Source organism: Gavialis gangeticus, unplaced genomic scaffold, assembly GCF_001723915.1.
Source record: "Gavialis gangeticus isolate Ggan-Ray unplaced genomic scaffold, GavGan_comp1, whole genome shotgun sequence".
Lineage (NCBI taxonomy): Eukaryota > Metazoa > Chordata > Crocodylia > Gavialidae > Gavialis > Gavialis gangeticus.
The window spans coordinates 146,688,915-146,709,932 of NW_017729024.1; the positions used below are offsets into that span (position 1 = coordinate 146,688,915).

Below are 21,018 nucleotides of genomic sequence, written 5' to 3' on the forward strand. Positions count from 1 at the left end.
CCCATGCCTCTCAGCCTCTCCTCATAAGGCCTCCTCTCTTGACCTCTGATCATGCGCATGGCTCTTCTCTGGACTCTCTCAAGCTTCTCCACATCCTTTTTAAAGTGTGGAGCCCAGAATTGGATGCAGGACTCCAGTTGTGGCCTCACCAAGGCTGAGTATTGAGAGAACTGATGTTTATAAAAGTTAGTTTTGAACAATACACTCTACAGGCATAACTAAAATGTGATAAATATTCATACATTTGTAAATACTTGGAAGCTTTTAGCATTGGTTTTTGTCATAATGATTTTTAAAAATTGCTTACAGAAGAGGCTGGCAACCATTTTAACTCCGCCTGATCTTAACATGGGCCACCACTGCCAATTTTCTACCCTGCTGCCACTGCTGTCTTAGCTTTGCAGGCCAATTAAATCTCTTCATGGGCCAGGTCTGGCCTGTTGGCTGTAGGCTGTCATCCCTGGCTTATAAACAGATTACCTGCAACACACAAAGGTTTAATGGACAAATAAATGGGATGTGGCCAACCTGTTAGTGCAGTACAGGGTTAAGATGCATCAGGTAGCTAAAAGGAAGGTGTGTTTTTAAACCATTTAGTTCTTCAGACTCTGTAGTGCTGCTGGTTTTAATTCATACTTATCTACATAGTGAAGTGCACAGGGTGAAATTCTACATCCAGTATGCCTATTAATGAACTTTTTATATAGTGAAGTGATAGCTGCTTCAAAAGTATGCCGAACAACAGCTCAAGCTGAGGGTAAGCTGGGCACCATTTCCTTTAAAGTATCTGGAAAAGTAGATTGGGAAGGGGTAGAAAGTCAAAGGAGCTCTAATTTTTCCTGAAGCTGTGATGGTGACAGCTGGGAGTGTCTGTCCAACAGCTGCTTGAAAAATCATTTGGTAGTCTGTCCTGGCATGGCATTAGGGTATAAACAGGTGTTGCCTTTGTGCTGCCATAAAAAAAGTATGGTGGTGCAGAGGCCAAGCCAAGAGATAGCCATGCCCCTTGTGGTACCACAAATGCGCCAAATTAGTGGCTGCAACATGGGTGGTATGATGATGTGTCAGTATTTGTGGCTGATGTCTGTTTGCTTTTTAAGGTGGGAGAGTATGGGCAGCCCAGAGCTGCCCATGGTTGTCCCCCAACCCCAGACAGGTACTCTTAGGGGCCTGAATTTTCATTCCCGGGGTACACTAGAGCTGGCTTTCCCTGGTTACAGAGATGCACCCTAGAGATTACCTAAGGCGCGTCTGCAAGAAGGTAACACCTCACTTGTTCCACAAGATCAACAGGTGGAACAATGGGCAATGAGCGTTTTGCCCAGTGAAGCGGATCAGCTGTGCCAGAACCATCACAGTATAACTGATTCACTTCATTTGGTGATGTCTATTTATACTCTGAGATAAGAGCATGATTAACACTCGCATATCCTGTGAATTCTGCTTCCGGCAGCGAACACATGGATGTACAGAATTACTGGACTTGATGATCTCACGAGGTCCCTTCCAGCCTTCATTCTGTACATTTCTGAGCAGAATACGCAACTGTTTCACTAAATGCATACCATGTTATTAAACAAATTTAATTGGTTTTCTTACCTAACTTGTCAAACCTAAGTAAGGAACTAATAGGTACATTACTGGTTTCTTAAAAATTGTTTCCTTATATTCCAGCTGTACTAACTGCTGAGCATGCCAGGAAACTAGGAAAGCTGGAAGTGAGGACTAGCAAAATGCCACACTACATTTAACTTTGTGATCTGTACTATTTTTATCTTTTTAAAATATGAAATATTTTTATTTTTCCCCTCTTTTTTTGGCAGTGTTTTAGAGGACTTTGCTGCAAGGGACCACCTCCTCCACGACCCGAGTATGACTTGGTTTGTATAGGTCTCACGGGTTCTGGCAAGACAAGTCTACTGTCACGGCTTTGCAGTGAGAGTCCAGAGAATATAGTGTCTACAACAGGTATGATGTTGTAGTTAGGATGAATTTTGCTCAATCAAAAGTTCTGTTTCTTAGAATTTAGGATAACTGTTAATTAAATCATTGCTTTTTTTTTTAAAGAAAAGAGACACTTCTTGAATACTTTTTTCTATTAAGAAATTAGGATGCAGTTGATAAGGGGTGCAGGAAGTAGTTAACTGATATGCAGATTAAAGCTATCCTTTTCATTTATTATTTGTTTATTTTTCAGTTTAAATATTGAGTAACAATTTTAAAAGTTTTTTTCTAATGCATTCCTATCAGTTTTCCAAATAGAACTTATAATGTGTTTGTCTGGCCAAACTTGATGCTACTGCTGTGTTATGTGCTTTTGGAAGAATAAGGGCATCTTTAAATAGAGATGACTTGTGCTGCAAGCTTGGTTGAACATAAAACTCAGAATTTTTGACAGCTGTGTACCTTTGGTACAGTATTTTTTTAAAGTAGCCTTTTAAGTGGTTTGAATTGAGCAATTAACCCATTAGTTGTGATGAGTTAGTCTTTTTTTTTGCAGTTTGGTGACATTCTTCTCTGGAGAATTTTTATGAAAATATATCATCTACTGCATTTCATAAGTAACATAGTTCTTCAGTAATGTCTGTTGCAGAGTAATTGTGGTAGAAATTGTTAATTTCTAAAGGTTCCTACCCCCTGTGGATTTTACCATAGAGACAAAGAGGGAAGAAAGAAAACCTTTGAAGCCTTATTTCTTAAGGGCTTTACTACATAGACAAAAAGTGATTGGGGAGTCATGGCTGGGGGGTGGGGAGAATGTGGTAGTAAATGGGTGGGATGAAGAAACTAGAGGGCCCACATTGGATTTCCTTTTTCCCAAAGTCTGTTGCTCCTGTACTGTGGCATGTGAAAGTAGCCAAAAGAAGAAAATGTAATCAGTGGCCATTATTTTTGACCACTGTTATTGTCCTTTGGGCAGGGAAGAAGAATAGAGCAGTAATGTTTTTAGATCAATAATATATTCTACAAAACAAAGATGGAAGAAAAATAAAAACCAGGCACTGCTGAAATTTAAAAATTAGGTCAATTGAGGAACCTAGAAAAAAAATATAAATACAGGTGAATCTGAAAGCATGAGAATAGAAGACCATGATACAATAACCAAATTATATTTGCAATAATAATAGTAATAGGATAATGATAACAGCAACAATCATAATGATATTAATAATAAAAAAAATTATGACAAAATGAATATCTGGTTATAGAACCAATAAGGAAGATGGAATAGGTCATATAGAATTGAAGGAATGTTTTGTGACCTTAATGACTTAGTAAGTTTGACTTGCTAAAGGGAATGGACAGTAGTTATTTGAGAGATCTATATATGTGTATGTGGTTTTACATTGTCCTCCTTCTGTATTGGGTTCTTAAGTCGAGCATTATTTTCCTTTAGCAACTCTAACTGGTTTTAAGTGCTTAAGTTAACATATGAGATCATAATACAACTAAAAGAAAAAATAAAATAGATGCAAGGAAATGCTGTACCTTGCAAAATGCATGCTTAATATATTTTGATCGTGGTTATATTTATAATTTTAAAAGATTATAAACTCAGCCACTTCAGTGTGTAATGAAACATTCAACTTAGTGGTTTAGAAGAAACTTGCCACACGGGCAGATTATTCCATATCTGTTCCATTCAGGTTTTTTTTGCACTTTGCTTTTGAAGCATTCAGTTTTAGCCAGCACTGGAGTCAGAGTATGGGAATATATAAACTGCTGGTTTGGGGAGGTATGGTCACTTCCTTGTCCTATTTATCAATAAATAGAATACTGGATTGTTAGGTTTCTGCAGCCCTCAAAATGGACTTTGAAGCAGATTTGTTCAAAGATACTGGTTACGTACATTTGATGATGATATGTATGTTTTACAAAACTGTATAGCATCTTTGAGCACGTTTGTTCAGGCAACCATAATTTTTGTGTAACACTGGTTATGCATACTAGGCCTGTGCGAAGCAGCAAGTATTTGCTTTGGATTTGGCTGATTCAGAGGGACAGTGATTCGATTTGGTAATTTGAATCACGGTCCTGATTTGATTTAGGCGATTCGGATCCAAAAATTCAGTGCCGATTTTAGAGATTCAGTGATTAGACTAAACAGGCAGCAGTCCTCACCACGCTGGAGACAGCTACCTCCAGCTGGTAAGTCTGTTGTGGGCAGGGGGAAGGGGCATGGAGGGAAGGGCAGATCAATGGCCCCACAGTGAGGGAGAGATTGGGGTTGGGGCTGGGACAAGCTGCCCAGCGGGGCGAGAGGGGCATTGGACTTGTGGAAGGCAGGGGTCCCGCCACTGTGCACTGGCGTGCACCATTGGGCCAGAAGGGCATGAGAGCAGGTGTATGTCTCCGGATCTCCCCAGGGGAGCCTGGGCCATCCTGCACTCCAGATAGGTGGTGGAAGGCACTGGGAGTGGGGGCTGTGCCCTCCCACCACTTGCCCAGCCTCCCCATGCCTCTCAGACAAGCCGTGGGTGAGCAGTGACAGGGCATGGAGGCAGGTGTGTGCATCCAGATCAGGGAGGAGCCGGCAGCAGGGACTATGGGGAATTTTAGGGTGGCTGCAACTCTCTCATACCTCCCACTCCACTGCACTCTGGGGCAGGCAGAGCACACTCTGGGCTGTGGCTGGGGCTAGCTGCCCAGAGTACAGCCCTGGCTCCACTCCACCCATGTAGCACAGCCTGGCAGTGGGGAGCTGGGGCTAGCTTCCTGTGCATAGCCTGGTTCAGCCTGCCCCATGCAGAAGAGGGCATACAGTGGTGGGAGCTCCCCTCCCCGAGTCCCACATCCCCCTGCTCTGGCTGGGCAGCTTGCCCCAGCCCCAATTCCTCCCTCATTGTGCGGCCACTGATCTGTCCAGTCCCTTCCCATGCCCCTTTCCTCCCCTCTTCACCCACCACAACAGACTTACCAGCTGGAGGCAGCTGTGTCCAGCATGGTGAGGACTGCTGCTTGTTTAGTCTATGGCCAAATCTCCGAATTGGCACCAAATCTTTTCTGAATCAACTCGGAGGCTTCCAATTTGATTCGGACCTTTTAATTGGTCTCCTGATTCAATTTGGATCTGGGGATTTAGCTGCTGAATTGGGCCGATTCTTCAAATTGAATTGGCTACTGAAGCTTCACACAGCTCTGATGCATACCTATTTTTTGTCCCTCCAAGAAGTACATTCCACCAAATTTCCACAGTTTATCTGGACATCTTTGATTTAATATAGGAAAAGGTTTCATTTCATATAAAATGTTCATTTTTTTTACAAAGGGTTGTTGAATAAGTAATACAGGTTTAATAAGTCAACATAGACTGTTAGTCCAATGGATGCAAAGATTCTTAAAGGCATAGGCAACCTCACGGATGCATGTATTGCCATTACTCAGGTGTGTGGCATTTGTAATTTCTATGAATCTTTTATTAATTCTTTGTAAGCCTTATTATTAAATAACCAACAACTAGGGGTGCACTGATAGAGATTTTTGGGGCTGATACCGATAGCGGATTTTTAAGGAGGCATATTGTCCAATACTGATCCAATTTCTGATACCAGCCTGGCAGCTTGGAGAGCTGTGTGCAGCTGGTAAGTCTGGTGTGGTGGAGGGGGAGGGGCATGGGGGTGCAGATCAAGACCCCCGTGGTGAGGAAGGAGTGGGGCTGGGGCAAACGCTGCCCAGCCAGGGTGGATGTGGGATGGAGCTGCGATTCGTCCAGGGGGTGGGGGAGGTGGGGTGGCTCCCACCGCTGTGTGCTGCTTGTCCAGGAGCTGCTGGTTTGGCATTCGCCCACTGGTTTGACGCTCATCCAATGGCTCCTGCTGCTCATCCAGGAGGGTATGGGGGGAGCGCGTGTGCCCCCAGACCTGCACAGCATGGGCTGGGGCAGGGGCTGCACAGAGATCTTTTCGCCCTGCCCTGTACAGATCCAGGTACACACACACCTCTGCCCCACATGCCCTCCCGGATGAATGGCAGGAACAGGAGCAGGAGCTGCTGGACAAGCAGGCAAGTGCTGGACCAGCAGCTCCTGGATGAGCAGTGCATAGCGGTGGGAGCCACTCCCTCCCTTCCCTGTGCCTCCCGACTGAGCCATGGCTTCGTCCCATGCCTGCCCTGCTGTGGCTGGGCAGTGCTTGCCCCAGACCCAGACCTACTCCTCCCTCACCACAGGGGCCTTGATCTGCGCCCCCTCCATGCCTCTTCTTTCCTCCCTCCCCTTCTACCACACCAGACTTACCAGCTGCACACAGCTTCCAAGCTGCCAGGCTGTGCTCCTCGCTTCCTATGTGCTGCGCTGCAGCTGCTGACACGAATGGGCGTTTATCAGCCACATCAGGCCAATTTCCAATGCAATCAATTTTCTTTATATCGGTGCCAATCCGATATTGAGCCGATGTATTGGTGCACCTCTACCACTAACTATCTTGTTTAAAAATAAAGCACAGTATACAATTAGCTGACTTAGTGTCCTCTGTCTCTCAAAATCTTAAAGAACTTAGTTTGTATTATTGATGAAAAGACTGCAAAGATTCAGTTTCAGGAAAATTAGGTTAATGGGGATTGTTTAAAAGCATTCATAGCCCATCTGCTTTTATTGTTCATAGTTTCTTAAACGTGTGCCAGAATATAAGATTGTGAGGAAGAAACTTTAATTGTCAAATTATTGCCTGAATAGAATTCCTTTTGCCAAGCTAATAAAACCCTAATAAGAGTTGTACTGACAGTCTCATGCTTCTTCATGTGTTGGTTTTATTTTCTGTTCAGTGCTTCTTGTCTTCCCATGATATTTAATGTTACTAGGAGAGTCGTCTGTCAAAAGCCACAGTGAACAAAATAGAAGTTTTTAATGGATATATTCTTTTTCAAATTGTCACCCAGTCAAGTAGGATACTAACACTTTTTATTTTAATTTCAGGCTTTAGCATAAAAGCTGTGCCGTTCCAGAATGCCATCTTGAATGTAAAGGAACTTGGAGGTATGATACTTAATTGCTTGCATAACTGATTGGTAGTTTTAAGTTCATTTGACAGTATAAAGACATAATTGATAACATCACTGTATGTGGATTAAGAGGAGAGGTGGCCCTTGCATCTTGCAGATTTCTGCTAGTGTTTTCTGTCACATTGTTATTCTGAAATTTAAAATAATGAATTGACAGATATTCATTTTAGAGGTTGGGTTATTATAAAGGCATCACAAGCTGAGGAAATGAAATAAGTGCTTGGTACAATAAATTGGATTACTTCAAAAAGAATATATATATATGTGACGGTGCTTAGCACACCCATCACATTTAGAGGAGAGAAGGCTCTAGAAACAGCTCAGGTAGCAATCAGAGAAGACACCCGACTGGAAGGGGGCTTGAGGTATATATAAACCCAGGGCCTGAGGTAGGTGGGGGCAGTCTTATTCCAGTATCTGACAGGGAAGGAGCACCTAGGCAGACTGCTGAGAGAGTGACTCTGGCTTGCACCACGTATGTCTGTGGGCAGGCAGCCTTAGGGCTGGGAGTTCAGCTTTAGGGCCAGTGGAGCAGCCAGGATACAGGCTTTGGGTTGGGGAACATCTGGTGGATTGTGGAAGGAACTAAGGGGAGGTAAGGAGGTCCCAGCTGGCCCAGAGAGAGAGGGGACAGAGAGAGAGAGAGAGAGAGAGAGAATAGAGGTCCAGGGGGCCGGGAAAGACAGTAGAGGGCCTGGGAAGCAGGTAGGGCCAGGGTGCCTATAGGTCTCACTGGCCCCAGCAGGGCCAGGGCTCAGGAGGTGCCAAAGGTCAAAAGAGCCATAACCAGAGACTGGCAGAGCTGCAGAGTCTGTGGATCTCAGCTGGCCTAGGAGTGGGCCCAGGGTCTAAGAAGAAGGACCAAAGGTCAGGAGAGCTACAGTTGGAGACCAAGGGGGCCAGAGTGCCCATAGCCTACAGAGGGGCTGGTGAAAGGATAGCCAGCTATGATCCTGTGACCTGTAGGTGTGGTTATGATTCGATTAGTATGTGTGACATTTGTGAGGGTGTAGATATTGGGGAGGATGGAGCCCATGTAATTAGCCTTTAAGACCATGAGCTACGTTTATTGTATACAAAAGCATTCAAATAATAGCCTTGTCTGTCAGTCTTTTCATAATGATTTATTTGCGCTCAGATTGGCTGACTGAAATAGCCAATCAGAGTGTGAATAAGCATTCATCCAGGAGGTGGTGGCACGGTGGAGCGCTGCTGTGATGGCAGGGGGCACAGGGGGCAGAGCTCCCTGGAGGTGGTGGCAATGGAGTGGACGCTTCTTGCAGGTCATGACGATAGAGTGGGGGCGGGGGGCGAGGCCACCAGAGCTGGCCTTGCCCTTCCTCCCTTGCTCCTCGGAGGTGACAGCGGCAGCATGGTGGGAGGTAAGGGGGGTCAGGATGCCGCGGGGTGGGGGATTCAGTCACTGGCGCTGGCCTTGGCCCACAACCTCCCCTTTCCCCTTCTGTTATCGCTGCCTGCAGGGCTGATGCAGCAGCGGTGGGGAGAGGAGTGGGCCTGATATGGGTTGGGGGAGGAGTGGGTGCGCGGTGGTGGTGGGGGGAGCAGAGGAGTGGTTCCAGGCCCAATGTGGGGGGGGGGAGTGGGAGGAGCAAACCTGAGCAGGGGGAGAAGCCAGCCTGTCATGGTGGTGTGCAGGGAGCAGTGGGCCCAGCCTGGCCCAGACTGATGTGGCAGCAGCAGGGAAAGGCAAGGAGCTGGCTTCCTCCCTGCTTCAGGCCTGGGCCCACTTCTCTCCCATCCCCCCACTGCCGCCAGGTTGGCTCAGGCCCACTGCTCCCCCCCAGCCCTGGCAACCTGGTGTCTCCCCACCGTTGGGCCCAGTTCTCCCCCACATCAGGCCCAGTCCCATCCTACTCTCCCCTCACCGTTGTGGTGGGGAAGGGGGGAAGCGGGCCCAGTCCCCAAGCAGCAGGAGAGAATGGGGGAGTGGGCCTAGACCTGGGCAGGCATGAGGCTCACAAGGCTCCATCCTTGCCTGTCATTCTTGACGGGCAGTTGGCTAGTATTAATTAGGGGTGTGCAAAGCAGGCTGTATTTGATTCGGATTCGGTCCGAAGCAGGAACAGTAATTCCATTACTTGATTTGGATTGCTGTCCCCAATTAGATTTGGCCAAATCCAAATCTGAAGATTCGATGCTGATTCGATTTTGGCCATAGACACAGCTTTAAATGTTTTTCTGACATACCTCAAGGTACCAGTGCGGCTCATAAACACTGCAATGGTGAGGTGGATGGAGCATCTCACAGGAGTGAATGGAAGTCCTCCACATGCTCGGCAGCAAACCCAGAAGCGGACTGGAAACACTTCCAGTCCACTTCTGGGTCTGCCGGGGAGCACGCAAGGGGAGCATAGCACAGGAGTTGGGATGCATGTGTCTGGGCATTGTTCTTATCACCGTGGTATCTGTATGATGTCTGAGATTCTATTCAGCTCTGCATTTCTTTGCTTTGTGTAATTGGGAAACTTAGTTAGGGCCCAATTTTCAAAACTTGATGTGTTTATAGACATGCTCTGGGAGGGGAGCTGCTTTAAAGTGCCCAGAGCATCACATATGTCAGCATTCTCATGCTGAAAAATGGTGACGGGGGTGCTTTAACTAAAGCTGGATGAAATGAGCTTTGATTAAAGCACCCCTACCACCATTTTTCAGTGCAGGGATGCTGATGCACGTGACACTGGAGTCTGCTGGATAAACTTCGTAATTTTAATTGTTTTTCCCTTGCTTAGGTAAGGGAGCTAATTGTGTCAAGGTGGTGGTTAGAGATTCTTAATTTCCCAGTTGGAAGGAATGTTTTCTTTTTGACCATGATAAATATTTTTCCAAGCAGAGCAAAAGTTTTTGGAGGCTGCAAGAAAGAGAGGCCTCACCTGATGAGCTATGTAGGGCAGCTGTTATAGAGACTCGTATGCACCACAGTGCTCTGACAGGGAATATAACACCATCAGCTTTTGTGCTTACAGCTCTGGAGAGTTGTGAACCTGTCAGGCAGTGTGGCTGTCTGATACTTCTTCCCTTCTTTGTGTATTTGGAGGGGGATTGCCAGCCATTAGACTGCAGTCAGAATGTGCAGAAATGAGTCTTAATCAGTGTAATTGTTGTCATTTCTTTGTTGCTTAAATTTTATTCCGACAAGTTGCATTGTTTTCCTCCAGCACTAATGTGTTGCGGCTAGTTTTGTCTTCTGTATTGTGGAAATCTTGTCTGGGCAGCTGATGTTGGGAAGCTGAAGAAAGGTTGAAAGGCGTCTGTCTTCAAAAGCTTCACTGTTCATTGTTGCATGTCAATCAAAAGGAAAAAAGTTTCATTTAGATTTAATTTGTGATGCACACGATTAATTTAGTATTAATTTACAAATTGTCTTGCAGATGTATCCAATGAAAAATGGCAAACCCTGTCCATTTGTCTGAGCATAGTGAAATTTTATTTGAAGAACTTTAAGGCCAACTGTTCAAACTCATACTTTTTAGATTCCTCCTTTCAGCTGCCAGGCAGTTATGTGAACCAGATGCTGATTGTGTACTATTCCTTTTGTTTGACTGAAGGAATACCCTTCCTTGTAGTAGAAGGTGGTGGTTTTTTGTTTTGCTGGAGCTGGTAATACAGCCAGGTTTCCATTTCTCCATTTTCTGTTCGAACAATACAAGTGAAAATTCCTATAACTTTCACAGACCCTTTTCTGTTTTGTTCTTGTCTTGATTAGTTTATTATTGGTCCTTAATATTAACATGGGGCACAGTGAAGCAATCTGGATTCTGTTGTAGAAATTTCTTTTATCACATATACTGCTTTAAATAATTAAAAGCAGCAAATAGTTCAGTCTGCATTAACTTTTTTCGTGCTTTTGATTCATGAAGTGTCCCAACAATTTACACCGTTTAACAAGAAACATTTTTTGCATTTTTAAGCAATACTAACTTGCTGCAATGAATCAGGGGCTTAATTTAATTTCTGAAATGTTAAAACTTTAATTAAAAAAAATAAATTAAGGTTGGGATTCAGTAAGGACCTCTATATAGACCTAAAATGGAGTACTTTTAGTGTTGAAAACATTTACCTGTCAAATCTAGCACCCACACTTTTCCATAGTAATTCCAGAACCCCCCCCCCCCCCATTTAGAAGTTACACGACAATGAGAAATGTTGAGTTTGGCAGTTGAGAGAACATTTTTTCTGATTAGGCTACTGGAGACTGTATATCTGAACCTAAAATACAGTAATATGCTTGTCAGTGCAATTTTTTAAATATTCCTTTGCACAGTAGTTCTGAAAAAATGAGTGACATGGGAAGGAATTGGGAGCTATTAATGTTCTTGCTGTCTAGTGAAGCCCTATCAGGGCATTATAGGCAGGCATTAATCTGGGTTTGGTAGAGAACTGCAGGATGTAGAGACAGCATAGAGAGCCTGAAAAAAATGGCTAAGCAGAAGCCAACTTTGGTAGTTTAACATAAACCTCATGCTCATGAAAGAATCCCTGGAAAGTGTATTCCACAAGGCAGCACTACCAGTGCCCAACTTCTATCCACTGTCCCCATGAGATTTAATTTCCATCCTGGAAAAACCATCTCTACTTAGGACCGTAGTTACTATGATACTGTGACAAGGAGTGCTAACTATTGGCAGTTTCTTTGACGTGGATAATTACCGGGAGCTAAATGAAGATCATAAATGCATTCCACAGGCCATTAAATGACTTTCAGATCAAGTCATGAAATTTTAGACAGAAGAGTATATTTTATCACTTTTATCTACCATCCTGTGAACTGGAAAGTGATGGTGAAATTCCTCACTTGCAGATGGACCTAGTTTTGAATAATTCATTTAAATGTGAAAAGTCCTATGTCTCTACTAGTTTTTTAGCAGTCTGGTTTCTTTTGATTTGCAAAATCACAGCTGGGGCAAGATTTCTCTAGTGAATTCAAAGTTTCTATTAGATATCTTTCATGTACAAACTTCTGCAGCCCCTTTCTGGTGGTTTGTTTTCCACTTTAGCAGGCTATGTTTCAAGCTACAGAGATGGGGCTCATTATTAGAGTTCTTGGAAAATTGCAGCTATTGTGGAGAGCTGGGCAAGAGTACTGATGACATGGTCACAAACATTCAATAGAGGAAGTGGAACAGTTATTGTAAGAATATCTCATGAAGCCAGTTGTGTCATTTTTGACAGGGTAGGTGGTATCTGAAGGGATTTTAATGAAGGGCGCATAGTGGTTTAGAAAAACAATTAAAGGGATATTCCACAGGCATAAGGCAGGGTAGGAAAAAAAGAGACTGGTATAGGAGAATGGATGTATGGGATGATAAGGCTAGCTAACATGACTGGAGAAGGCAGAGAAGTAAAACAATAGAGTGGCTATATGCTTAATGGCAGTGTTTTACACTGTTCATCAAAACAATAGAAGTAAGTTGCAGGAACTCTGTCCAGACGAATTTCTGATTGTGTGGACTGGAGAAAACCACTGCCACAAAGCAGTGTTTTTGTGCTGTTTTTTATCCTGACATGATTGTAAACATGATATTTCTAAATGTTTCAGATTTGCTTTTGTAGTTGCCCAGAAAATTAGCATGGTTTGCCTTTGCGTGTTAGTTTCTAGGTACGTGTTCCATATCACAAAGCATATGAACTTTAAAGTTCTGGCAGAGTATTGAAGTTATCCAACATTTCTAAGTTGGGTAATCCTACATGAAAATTGAGCTTCAGCAACTATAAAAATTAAGTGCTGAATATAAAGGTTATTTTACCCATTTGGCAAACTCCAATTATGCTTTGTATAATTTTTCCAGGTAGCTTTTACCTCAGACATACCTTGGATTCTTTTGGCCACTGTTGTCCATTACAACCTCACGTGTACCTGAGATGCCCCATGGCCTCCTTTCTCCAAGAACTTAGTGGGGAAGTGAGGGAATCTGTCCTGGCAACTTCTTGACCTCTGTGGCACTGAAATTAAACCCTTGCAATAGCCTGCTTCTTTTCAAATGGATTCTGCCACTGGTGCAGCTGTGTCCGATGGATTTGATTGGAAGACTTGTTAATCAGTACTTGTTTGGGAGATATCAGTGCTCTGAATGTCCTTTTGCCTCGAACTAGGGGTGGAGGATAGAGCCATAAAAACTACCTTTCAGTTCCTTCTCCCTGTTTGTGGTCACTAGTTGAAGCTCCCAGTAATGCTTTTGTGCTAACTGCTTGTTCTTTACTTACCTCCAGTTCTTTGTAAATAGTTTGGAAAATAACCTAGTGATTAGTTGGTTTCTTTTGTTCTCTGTTTCAGGAGAAGAATGTATTGCCTCACATTGGTTCTCCAGGACTGATCAAATGTGTCCGAACATAAATCTCCAAGTTTCAAAAACTGTTTGACATGTGAGGCTATAATACCTGTGAACGCTGGGTGCACAGAGGCCCTTACTTGTTTAGGAGAAGGACGCATCTTAGAAGAGAGATTTATATGCAGGTGTCTCTCTAAGCATGCTCAAAGAGCAAGTGAGTCCCAGGTAAATCTGTACCTAATGTTGAAATCTGTGCGCCCAGCTTCTGATCTAGGTTACCTTGGGGACAAGGCTCTCTCACTGCTTCTTTTAAGAGTGTTTTCTGTGCTCCCTCTTTGGCTGCACTGTTTACTGTCTTTGGGACTTTTATACATGTTGTGTTCAAATTAACAGAATTTGTTGATACTAGATGCCAGACTTTTTTTTCTTGCCCAGCAGCACACCAGTGTCTCAGTGCTGCCTATATCAGCAGTAGTAGTGAAGTCTTTGCATGTGGGAGCACTGGCCATGCCTTTTGGTAATGCCCTTCCTTTTTTTAGGATTCTTATTTCTCAGAGGAAGAGAGAAATAGTTAGCCATGTTAATATCTGCCTTAGGAAGAAAGGATGGTCATTTTTGTTGTACGTACAAGTTTTCTTTCACTCCAATTTGAGGTTTAAGAGCAGGGCTATAAGAACGTATGAGAACATACTGGGTAACCTGCAGGTCCATCTAGTCTAGTGTCCTATATCTCTGTGGAGCTTCCCACTTCATCTTACCAGGATGAGGGATACCAAGCTGATCTGCTTCCAACCTGTCCATTGCCACCAGCTCTACATGCTCGTCCGCACCCTCCACTGTCCCATCCTCATGTCCCGCCCAGACACCAAGTCTGTATTTCATCTTGATTCTGCCAGCCACTGGGGATCTGAGCTGGCAGTCACTTCATGGAGCCATCACCGTGGGTGTGTATCTCGCATGCTTCACAGACTCCTCCGACACCTGTCTCTTCTGCAAGTGGAGGGAGACCCTGATGCATGCTTATGTAGAGTGCACCAGGCTGTAGCCCCTTCACTGCCTCCTCCAGAACTTCTTGCTGAGGTTTGGGCTGCACTAGTCCCCTCACTTTTTTATTTATGCACTCCCCATCTGTGGCCCCACTAAGTCCTGGGACCTCTTGGTCAACAGCCTTTTGGCCCTAACCAAGCTAGTCATCCATCCTCTCAGCAGGAAGGAGTCTCTGCCCTGGAAAACCTCTGGGGAACTGTGCGACCACTTTCCTGTCCCTGGTCTGATCCCATTGCCAGGCAGAGTTTCATTGGGCAGTGTCCATTAGTTCCTTGGACTTGTTTCAGGGTCAGTCGGTAATGTCGGGTGTGCTCTGCTTGGTGTTCCCCCTTGGTGCACTCATTTTAAACCTGTGATGTCACTCCCATCCCTGTTATATTTTGATGTGTGCCAAGGAACCAGCTGTTACTTACCCAGTGGCCTGCCTTCTAAGGGACGCTCATACCATTTCTTAGTGGGCACTGGCCTGTGGTCCCTTAAGCAACAAATAGGCCTGTATCTCTGTGACACACAGCAGATGCTAAGGGAAAGAATATTAATGCAAAGCCTATGTAGACTGATTGGTGCCTGCCTTTCTTCCCTAACAGCTTCCAGCACTTGGAGACCTCATTCAGAAGTTGCAGCCCTATCATACCAGCACTGACATAAATAGTTTTAGATCTCTATATTGTGTCTCTGGCTTCTTTTTCACAGTTACCTTGGCCACATCAAGGGACAGCATCTCCCATGTCTGCTGTTGAAGCTGAGATCTCCAACCCCTAATTTTTTGACACCAGGAGGTCCTGGTGTTAAAAAAATCAACAAAAACCTGCACCTGAAAAAAAGCAGGGCGTTGCATATGGCAGCAGCATGCGCTGCCTGAAACCAGAGCCTGGCCAGCCAGAGCCATGCTCCCGCTCCTGACCAGGCCCTGTGCACCAGATTGCCACTACTTAGAACCCTGGGAAGCCCCCAGGACCCTAGGTAAGGCTGTTGGTGCTGGCCCCCAGCCAAGGTGCTGGCCCAGCTTCTCATACTCCCCCTGGGGTAACTTACCCTGTGTAAGTGCCCGAGCACTCACTGGGGACAAATAGCAGCGGCACATAGTTGTGCTGTTGCTACTTGTCTCCAGGGAAATGTATGTGCACACTTGTCTGGATGTGCCCAAGAAGGGCAGAAGAATGTTTTGCTGTATATTACTACTATACCTTCACTGAACTTGTTCTTAGATGGCAGCTAAATTTTACCATTTGAGATCATGCCCATTCCCCCTGAAGAGAAGCCATGCATTGTGTGTACAACATTGGAGCTCATGTAGTATAAAAGCGATTTTTAATCTTTGAAAGGATTTGTGTGTGTAGAAGACTACAATAAAAAGGAGCAGTTAGGTTCAAAGCATTGTTTTTCATAGTAATAAAAAATTCCTTACAACCATTCCTTCTGGAGAAATAGTAGGTTATCAAAATGGAAACCATGCTTGAGAAAAGGAAGGGCCAGCTCTCTTTAAAAATTCACTAAAATCTCAAGCAGCATCCTCAATATGTAACAAAACATGTCAGTCTGCCACAAAAAGATGCAGTTGGCTTTATAAAATGAACCCTGTACAAGCTTTGACAGTGGCTATTCCAAGAGTCATTTCCTGTGATTTGATTTTGTTAGGTTTGATTAGAGTAGCCTATAAGAAATCTTTCTTTCCTTCTTTCTTTACATCTGTGGTGACAATGGTGTTTTTGCACTTTCACTATTTGTTTTTAATATTTGTATAATAAAAGTTTAAAGTAAAAAACAAAAACCCTCAAAAACAAACAAAAAAGCCCTCCACGAGTGCTTCTTTGGTTTCCTCTTAAGTCAATAGGATTCTATTGGCCATCAGTTCATGTATTAAAAACATACTTTGCTACCTAGAATCATTTTGGGAACATAGGACTTAGAAGAGGCCTCTTTGGGACATTGAGTCCACTTCCCTGTGTTTTGTAGGTAACTCATAAGCAGGAGGTCTTTGTGTGTCAGTAGTGAGGTTAACCTTACCTCTTTATTGATACTATGAAGTAGGTGTCTCCACAGGTGGCAAGTGGTATAAAAAGTCTAAATTTTTAAATGTAGTTGCAGCTGTACTTAGAGCTTCATTCTTACATCCACTTGATCTGGGGCATGTACTTTTTAATGGAAGTGTAGAAAATTAGGGTTGGAAGGGACCTCAGGAGGTCATCTAGTCCAACCCCCTGCTCAAAGCAGGACCAGCCTCAACTAGATCATCCCAGCCAAAGCTTTGTCTAGCCTGGTCTTAAAAAAAACTCCAAGGATGGAGATTCCACAGTTTTTTTGGGTAACCTCTTCCTGCTTTACTACCCTCCTAGTGAGAGAGTTTCTTCCAGGCTTATGAAAGCAAGCAGACTGCTTACAAATGTAAAAAAAAAGGCACTTTACATCAAACTAAATGCAGTGTGCCCCTGCACTGAGCCCATCACATGCCCAGAAGAGGAAAGACGTTAGTTTTACCTGGCTCACCCAATGTCTGCATAGATTGGGCGCTTCCATGGGGCTCTTTTGGCACTTTTATCAAATAGCCAAAAAACCCCACTGAAGCACCCCATCTACACAGATGCTGCAGAGCCAGGTCAAACTGACAGGGGTAGAAAAGGCTGACAGATCCTGCCCATATGGATTGGACATAGGCTTTCTAGGAGATGGGCTGTGGAGAGGTTGGTTCTTAGACCTTGTTGAGGTGGAAAGGGGAGTTTCAGGCAGGAAGAATACTACATTTAAGTATCACGAATATCGTGTTGATCAACGGTTCAACTGGTGAGGTCTGTAACTCTGACTCAGAATGAGGCTTGTGTTTGATGCAAGCCTGCTAGTTTTGTCTGTGGGACTGCTTTCTGTATACCTGCAGGTGTTGGAAGTAAAAAGCTGTTCCACTTAAAAACTTTTAAAATAAATATTAATAATTTAAAAGGGAGAATTGCAGTTCTGCAGTTGGAAGAGCATTACTTAAGAGAATGATTACTAAACTCTGTTTTAGACATTTATTGAACTAAATCTAACCCACACAAGCTCTTCTCTCTGACATCCAAGTGAATCAGCAGGGATGGTGTTGGCAGCAGTGTTGGCTCATATGCTCTGATAGAGATGGACACTCTAATCCCTTGGCTTTTAAAATAGCAAAACATTTGTGTATTTCTGTTTGTGTTTGTTTTTATTTCTATATAAGCATTAAAAGTTGAGAAACTTCAGTATGTCAGCCTTTTGATGCCTTTTTTTTTTTGGAAGCCCTTGTTTTGAAATTTGTTTATTTTACTTTTTGTGCAATTGCTTGAGCCAAGTTTATTGTGAATCTTGTCCTGTAATAATGCTTAATCTCAGTGGGATTCATTTTCAGCTGCAAAAAACGCCCCTAGAAATTATTATTAATTTTTTAAAAAAGTGATATTGTATTATATACTTAATGATGATGCTTAACCTTCATTTGGTTTATATTCTGTTCAGTACTACTGCTGTGGTCTTGTTTAATTTTATATATAAACATCACATTTGCATCCTTTGTTAGGAATATTTTGACATTCGCTGATAGCATTACGGCTTAAGTGACAGGAAGGAAACAAATGGTTGAATCTTTGTATGACTCACGTTACATTTCTTCTTCTGAAGGAAATATTTCAGTAAACCTTTAAGTGAGGTTTATGCTAAGTGCTACTGATGGTCTCTGATACTGGTTGCTTGTCCTGGAAAAATTAGCTTAGATATGCTGCTGGCTTGCAGACCCTAGTCAGTCAAACAGTTGCTGGAAGAACAGAAATGTCTCCTAACATTTCCCTTATCAATTAGCATTGTTTGACTCTTTTTGGAGTGCCTAGCAGGATGCTGTCCTCAGATCATCCTGTACTTTGTGAGAGGTACACAAATGTCCATATTCCTAGACCACTCAGTTTTTAAAGTCACTTGATTTGAAAGCCTGTGGAGTTGGTGACCACATTTATTCATTTTCTTTGCTAAATGAGGTGCATCTCTAAAACTGTGCATTTGCCGTGAAAGATGACTGAAGAATTAGTTCATTCCATACAGAAGTAATGTAGCTTGTTTGTGGGTCATCGTTAACAGGGTACTTGCCACATCTCTGGTACTGCTTGTTTCTTGTCCTGGCTTACGCTGTACGCATACTACCTATTGCTGACAGAATAGTGATTGCTCTCCCCACCTTGTGAGTTAAAGCAGAGAATGTCAACCTAGCTGGCTTTAGAAACTTCTCAATGCCAAGAATTCTGTTTCAGGTGTAGAGGTCAGAAAAATAAATAAAATTGCAGGCTGAGGTATAGACTTTCTCACTGTTTTTTGTTGTCTGCTTGCTGTAAATTTTTTCTGTACTCCTGAAGTCTTGAGCCATAATAACTTCAAAAATGAAGTGAACCAGGTTTGAACCAAGTCAGTACTGTAAGAAGAGACCTCAAAGGAAATGCAAAGTGGTGTTGGTGGCGATTAGGTGGCATTCTTTGTTCTGTGTCAATACTGATATTTACGAGTAAGTTAACAGAGCCCAGAGAGAGAGACTTACTGTATCCAGGTCGTGGTTGCTGTGGGAAGCACATCAGCATCATGTGCCTTTCTGTTTCTCCTTCTTATTCCCTCTAGCAGTTAGGGGATTCCCAGTTTTGTGCCCCTGTGGGAAGAGAGAGAATGGTGAGACCAGGAAAACAACTTACTGCTTTGTCCTGACTCAAGGAGAACATACAGAGACCCGTGTGCTTTCGTGTGCCTTGTAATGGGATGTCATAGCTCAGATATTACACAGTTTAGGATTTTCTCTTTCTGAGCAAATATATCAGCACTCTACAGGTAGATAAAAAGTAGCTGGCTAAAACTCAAACCAGATAAAGTAGGAACAATGATAATAGGAAAAGGGCTAGTTGTGGCTCTAACTTGCTTTAACTCAATTGCTGGGTAGATTTCCTTGCTAATGTGAAGTCTCAGGTTCCTGTTTCTCATCATTTGTGCCTTGCCAGCTGAGAGATTTTATCTGTTCGTGTGGTAATTTATACTAACTGCAAGTAACATAGAAAGTCATATGGAAAGGGTTATAGCGTCTGATCAAGATTGAACCTATTTGCTAATAGAGTGAAAAGATGATGACACTGGTGTGAAAATATAACAGCGCTTCAGTATAACCCTACTTAAACATATTGTATATAACCTAATTTAGTAATAAAATGAAGGAAGATTATTTACTTTATATAATTCTATACTGAATTGTTGGTGTATGAGGGAGACTAAATTAGCAGTGAATTTAAATAAGGCTTTGTGTAGTTGTCTACATTTATGTGACCATCTGACAGATGGTCAGATCTAACTTGATTATAAGTGTAACGTCATTTTTTGTGCCTAAAAGATATCGCTTTGAAAGTTTGAAGAAAATCTTAGCAAATTATGTAGTAATATGGTTTTGCCTCTACTGTTCCTATGACTGGAGTAATCAACAGGGAGGAGAATGAAGAAAATAAATACTAGACTTCATTTGTTAATTGCTCTGAGCAGACTCAAATTCACCAGAGAAAATGCTGTCACTAATGTGACAGCTCTTTTTATGGCATTTGTGAATCTTGAAGAAAAGCATATTCTGAAAGTCGACCTCATTACTGTCACTTAATAAAGAATATCTCCTTATGCTGAACAGTGTGCAAAATAAGTTCATTTTTTTAAGGTAGATATGCTGTAGCATGCTACACCAATGTTTCTCAACCTGTGGGATGCGACCCAAAAGTAGGTTGCAAGAATATATGAAAAGGTTGTGAACAAATTTTAAAAATGGATTCTCCTTTAAAGGAAGAAAAGTGGGAACCTGTGGGTTCTCCCTTGCAGGCTGGCAGAGTTCCAGCTTGCAAGGTAGATAGCCCCAAGTTGTGTGGGGCAGGAGTAGCTTGGGGCCACCCCTGCCCCACACACTCACCCCCTGCCCCACACACTGGGGGCCTGGGAGCAGGGGGCTGGGAGTGAGGGGCCAGGGGGCTGTTTTCTATTTAAACTATTTGCTGGGTCAGGACTGGCCATAGATGTTTACAAATGGGTTCTGGTATAAAAAAGGTTGAGAGCCACTGTGCAATGCTATTGTCAGATATTGGATTGTTTATGAAAGTAATTATATCAGTGTCACTTTGCATCCCATACACTGGTTAGAATCCTATGTGTACCTGATTTATTCTTGAAACAAACTATCGCATTAATTTTTGGGTGGGGGAAGGGAGAGGCATCTGTTTTTCAAATGTCTGTACCTGGTGCATATTATACTAGGGGTATGCAAAGTGGGCCATGTTCAATTTGAATTTGGCCTGATTCAGGGCACAGTGATTCGATTCACTGATTCAGATCACTGTCCCAGTTCAATTCAGCCGAATCCGAATCTTCAGATTCAGATGCTGGTTTGGAGAATCAGTGATTCAGCCATAGACACAGCTTTATATGTTTTTTCTACTTGCCTGGAGGTATCAGGTGTAGCTCATGAATGCTGAGATGATGGGGCAGATGGAGCATCCCATAAGCGCGTGGGGGGGGGGTCCCCCTGTGTGCTTGGTAGCAGACCTGGAAGTGGACCAGAAGTACTTCCAGGTCTCCCGGCTTGGCGATCAGCCATGGGAGGACCCCAGGTATTCCCCTCACAGACTGAGGAGACACCAGTCCCTGAGCCGGGGGGCCAGGGAAGTTGCCCACATGCTCTGCA

At 43.4% G+C, this 21,018-nt stretch overlaps 1 protein-coding gene across 4 annotated transcripts in view; it reads left to right on the plus strand.

The window, feature by feature from the left end:
• ARL15 (ADP ribosylation factor like GTPase 15) overlaps positions 1-21,018 on the plus strand; it is a 405,914-nt gene that overhangs the window by 151,255 nt on the left and 233,641 nt on the right. For all 4 annotated transcript variants that reach the window (XM_019517874.1, XM_019517872.1, XM_019517873.1 and 1 more), the window contains 2 exons: positions 1,824-1,968; positions 6,914-6,973. In XM_019517874.1, coding sequence (XP_019373419.1) covers positions 1,824-1,968; positions 6,914-6,973 — 205 coding nt within the window. The remainder of the gene's footprint in view (positions 1-1,823; positions 1,969-6,913; positions 6,974-21,018) is intronic.